Source organism: Alexandromys fortis, unplaced genomic scaffold (genome assembly GCF_014885135.2).
Source record: "Alexandromys fortis isolate MF-2015 unplaced genomic scaffold, M_Fortis_MF-2015_v1.1 scaffold_182, whole genome shotgun sequence".
Lineage (NCBI taxonomy): Eukaryota > Metazoa > Chordata > Mammalia > Rodentia > Cricetidae > Alexandromys > Alexandromys fortis.
Genome location: NW_026068068.1, coordinates 3,098,791 through 3,104,231, shown reverse-complemented (window position 1 = coordinate 3,104,231; position 5,441 = coordinate 3,098,791). Strand labels below are relative to the sequence as shown.

The window sequence follows — 5,441 nt, the reverse complement described above, 5'->3', positions numbered from 1 at the left end:
TGCCTTCTCGGATCTTTGATGGAGTTGAAGATTATATAATTGTAGTTACTCTCTACATTATTTAGACTCCTTGAGATAGAATGTTTAGCAAAACTTTTGATTCTCAATATTGTTTGTTATATTTATTTGTTATTTTTGTATATAGTTGTATTTGGTTTAGTTCTGTCTTATTTAGACAAAAGGGGGAGATGTTGGGATAAGTCTCACCCCTTAGGGGGTTTTTTCGCCTCAGGCTAAAGTTCTCCTATAAAATTGGTGAGCGTGCTCCCAGCGCTCTCTTCTGCTTTCCTGGTCTCCGCGAGAACAGTGGTTCTGTAAGTCTATTCCTCCATTAAAGCTGTCTATATTTTGACAATCTGTCTGCATTCGCTTACGCCGTTACACCATACTGTTTTTTCAGTTAAACATTTTAAAGGTAGGGTCTTTGGTGCCTCTGATGGTTTGTTAGTTGCTTTGTGTCCTTGTACTGCCTGAATGGCTGGTGACCATGTTTTTTATAGTACCTTATAATATCCTTCACAGAAACATGAGTTTCTGGGACTACAGGATTGTTAATCTGGGTATTTCATTGTTGTAGCAGGTCACAGCCCCGTGAATTCATTGTATTAGCCACATATGACCTCAGCCTTCCTCTCTCTACTTTTGGCCCTTTGCATTCAACCCATTTTGTGCTTTGTTTCACTTAAGATAGGGTTCCAATTCCTAGGAATTGAACATCTGCCTCTTGAAGAGGTCAATTCAGATGCCAAAATTTTGGAGTAATCATAGTGACATCTACACCCGTCTCCAGTAATTCCTCAATTACAATGTCATTTATAAGCACACTTAGCTTTGGTCTTTGATCATTTATAAGCACACTTAGTTTTGGTCTTTGGTCATTTATAAGCACACTTAGCTTTGGTCTTTGATCATTTATAGAAGTCTGCCAAAATATATGTTTCCTATTTTCTACTGGAATTTTTGATTCATCCTCCATGTCTGTTTTAGCATCCAGAACAGTACGGTTTTTTTATAGCAGGCACTGGATTTTTTTAATTTTCCTAGTGGACATGTCCTCCACAGTGACTAGGAATGACTGGACCATGTTTGATGTGGGGGCCTGTGAGAGGTACCCTCAAAGGAGTTTTCTGGTGGTATCGGGTTACTTTATCTGTCTTTTGTTGATCTACATTCATTGGTCCAATATTGGCATTTGCCACATCTACTACATAATCCAGAAGGCTGAGACAGTTTCTGTGTAATTATTTGGGGTCTGGGTAGCTGGGAGTGAACAAGCAGCCTCTGTCTACAATTATGGTCCCATAAACCTCCCCCAAACATTGCAGAATGCTGGCATTGCTCCTGCTTTCCCTCCTTTTGCTGAATTCCACACACTTGAGCTATAGGACACAGAGAAGTCAAGCTGGTACAAAGAGTTTTTAAATAATTATTATATGAATTTTGTGACAGAAAATATACCAACACATATATTTGGAACTATGTTCAAAGAATACTGTATTGGTGTTTTGAACAGATATTGCCCTCCACAGACTTGTGTGTTTGAATGCTTGACCCATTAGGAGGCATGGCTTTGTTGAAGTAAGTGTGGCTTTGTTGGAGGAAGTGTATCACTGTGGAGGTGGGTTTTGAGGTCTCATATTTGCTCAAAATACAACCAGTGTGGAAGTCTACTGAACATTGCCTATGCTTCCTGTCATGATGATAATAGATTAAACCTCTGAAACTGTAAGCCAGACCCAATTAAATGGTTTCCTTTATAAGAGTTGCCTTGAGCCAGGTGGTGGTGGTGCACGCTTTTAATCCCAGCACTCAGGAGGCAGAGGCAGGTGGATCTCTGTGAGTTTGAGGCCAGCCTGGTCTACAAGAGCTAGTTCCAGGACAGGAACCAAAAGCTATGGAGAAACCCTGTCTCAAAAATTAAAAAAAAAAAAGAGTTGCCTTGGCCATGGTGTCTCTTCACAGCAATATAACTCTAAGACAGCTGTCATGCATATCATCTTGCATTCTATCCCCAAACACCAATATCTTCACTTAGTGTCACTACTATAGTTTGGTTTATGTCAATGTGATAAATGTCATGGCCAAAAGCAACAGGGAGAGGAAAGGGTTTATTTCAATTTACATCATCAAGGGAAGCCAGGCAGGAGAATAAAGCAGAAGCTTGAAATGGAAACCAGGGAGGAAAGTTGCTTACTGGTTTGTTCTCAGACTCATGCTCAGATAACTTATTTAATAGCACAGACTCACCTGCCTAGGGATGGTAGCACCCACAGTTGAATTGGCCTTCCTACATTAATTAGCAGTCAAGCAAATCCTCCTACAGGCATGCCTTCATGGCCTTCTGATGAAGGCAATTCTTCACTTGAGGTCTCTTCTTCCCAAGTGTGTCAAGTTGACAACCAAAATTATCTTTCACAGCAACACACATGAAACAACTTCTGAGTACTTCAAAAGTTAAAATCCTAGGAAGTATCAGAATGTGAAGTACTTTGCCAACAAGGCAATACACCCCAAACACATAAACATGTGGACAACATTAATGGATTTTGTAGTGTGTGGAGAGTATGTGTATTTATGGATGTATAGATGGGTGTGTATATGTGTAACAATAATAATTATAGAAGATATTATGAATTTAAGGTGGACTTGGAGTGATATGAGAGGACTTAGTGATAGGAGAGGAAAGGGGAAGAAATGGAATATATCCATATATGAAATTCTCAGAATTTTTAATCTCAAAAATAAGAGATTTCACTATGGTAGTGAAAGACAGGAACAGACATTTACCTTATCATGTGTAGTGCTGACAAAATGCTATGACCGTTACTTCATAACTACTGCTGAGCTGTTGCAGAGTGAAGAAAACATGCAGTCTGCATACACACAGTATTCACTAAGCCTGCCTGCTGCTCTTCCCATCTAATGCAGCTCAGCATACACTCGAATCTTCCTCTCTCAGCATGATGGAAAACCCACCACACAAGTCTCGTTGTGGTTTGGTTTTAAATTGGTATTGTGGATACTTGTTACAAGACAGAGCATTCCAATGCTTGGCTTTCAAGCATTCCGTCAAACTACCAACGCCCCCGTAAATCATTATTGACCCTTGTTTACAAGACAGGAATTGTTTGGGGGCAAATTTAATTTGAGAAACTTTTAAAAAATCAAACATATAATTCCTCACATTTTTATCAGCAGAATGTTTATGGTTAGTGATGGCAATATACCAATGCTAATGAATGAAAATTTGAGAATTGGCTTTTCATCAAGCCTTTTAAAATAATCATTCCAAACAGAAGATTTGGAATTATGCCCACATAGGATCTGACACATGTTTTCTTATAGCTTGTATTGCTTGGGCTGATTTGTTTTTCAGCCCTATTTCAAACCTTGTTGTGAATCCTTAAGAGCGAAGATTGCTTGATTGTTTCCTTTTCACAATACAGATAAGGCATGCTCGTAGTTTTATGAGTGAGTTAATCTTATAATCAGTTAGTGAGGTAACGTTTGTTTCATGCAATGAGCTATTAGCAGTTTTGCTCGAGTTTCACAACAGTAATATTTCTATGCTTTATTTTCTCAGTTCCACTTTGCTGATAATCTGGACATTGTGCTCATGACACTGGGAATACTTAGCATCCAAGGTAAATGGAGCCACTATACCTTTAACGTCTCTGGTTTGAGGAGAAATAAGTGATCATTTTATTAAGGGAGGCCTACTCCAAACTAACAGAAGTAAGTTCAAGATTTTTCTTTTACTGGAGACTCAACACATTAAAGTAGTCAAACATTAATCTTATAGATCATTATAAAACAATATTTGTATAATATAAACTTATGTCTATGTTATTTGATACTAAATAACCAAAGTCTGTATTAGTGCTCTTGAGAAAAAAACACCAATAAGATGTGTGTCTGCAAAATTATATAAGGGTGGTGGGAAGAAAGAGAAAAGGAGAAAGGAAGAGAGAGGAGCGAGGGCAAGAGGAAGTGGGGATAGAAATGGACAAAAAGGAAGAAAAGAGGAGAGGGAATAAAAAGAGATACAGGAGAAAAAGAGGAGGGGAGGGAGAAAGAACTGCTTTATGGGACTATGGAAACATGCATCTACAGACACATGTGTGAGTACACACACACACACAAACACACAAATGCATGCAAAAATGAGGGGGATGCTGCAGGTGTTCAGGCAGTGAAGTGAACCTGCAAAGACATGAGAATGAAAACCCACTTCATATTGATTTCATCCATCTCGATCATACTTTGGGGAATCCAGGTTGTTCTCATATTTGAAACAAAGTAAAGCTTGGGGAAAAGTTTCCAGGCAACAATCATTCCAATTCCAGATGCACAATAAAGTTTAGGTGTGACTAATTAGAAACTCCTTTACAAAGTATATGTGACCAAGAGGATGGATTCTCTAGCTAAAGATAAAGGTCTAAGATGAGAAAGTCTGAGAGAGACATTCTGGGGGATTTGAGTGAGGTCTGCCTCTATAGCAAAAAGTGGATGAGTTCTGGCACCACAGATAACAAAAAGGTCACCCCATAATTAACAATATCCACTCCCAGTTCTCTGGGCAGGAAACAGGTATTTTATATCCTCCATTGAGGAGGGATCCCTGTGTGGTTAACATTCCTGGTTTCCCTAGTGATCTGTGATCAAGAAGACACCTGTGCCCCATCACAAAGACATTTACATTTTAGTGATATAAGCTAAAATTCTTTTGTAACGGCATAAACGAATGGAGACAGAGTGTAAAAATATATGCAGCTTTAATGGAGAAATAGACTTACAGAACCACCGTTCCCGCGGAGACCAGGAAAGCAGAAGCAGCGGCTGGGAGCACGTTTGCCAAATTTATAGGCAAATATTAGCCTGAGGCGAACACGCCCCCTAAGGGGTGGGACTTATCCCTACATCTCCCCTTTTTGTCTAAATAAGACAGAACCAAACCAAATACAACTATATACAATAATAACAAATAATAAATATAACAAACAATATTGAGAATCAAAAGTTTTGTTAAACATTCTATCTCAAGGAGTCTAAATAATGTAGAGAGTAACTACAATTATATAATCTTCAACTCCGTCAAAGATCCGAGAAGGGAATAAATATTACTTAACAAACGAGATATATCCAAAATGTGCAACAATTGACAGAGACAACTGACTACCTGGGCAATCACCCAAAGTCTCGTTTGCAATGTTGAGTCAACCAACTTTGGCTAAGGCCTAACATAACTGACATACCATTATTAAAGGCAAGGAACTTTTCAAAACTATCTTACCCTGTCTTGGCAGGATATGACAGTCCTGTTGTATCCATTGATGCACGCTCTGTATCTCTGTCAGTGGTTGAGGTATGGGCTTTTCTTAACCCAAAGGCCAGTTCTGCCAAGAAGACAAGCTCCCAGTGGAGTGTCTTTGGTGCTCAAC

General features: G+C 39.0%; 1 protein-coding gene across 1 annotated transcript in view; it reads left to right on the top strand.

The window, feature by feature from the left end:
• Positions 1-5,441, top strand: part of Abcb5 (ATP binding cassette subfamily B member 5) — a 134,859-nt gene that overhangs the window by 8,930 nt on the left and 120,488 nt on the right. The window contains 2 exon segments of the mRNA XM_050120827.1: positions 3,584-3,631; positions 3,633-3,735. Of these exon segments, the coding sequence (XP_049976784.1) occupies positions 3,584-3,631; positions 3,633-3,735 (151 nt within the window).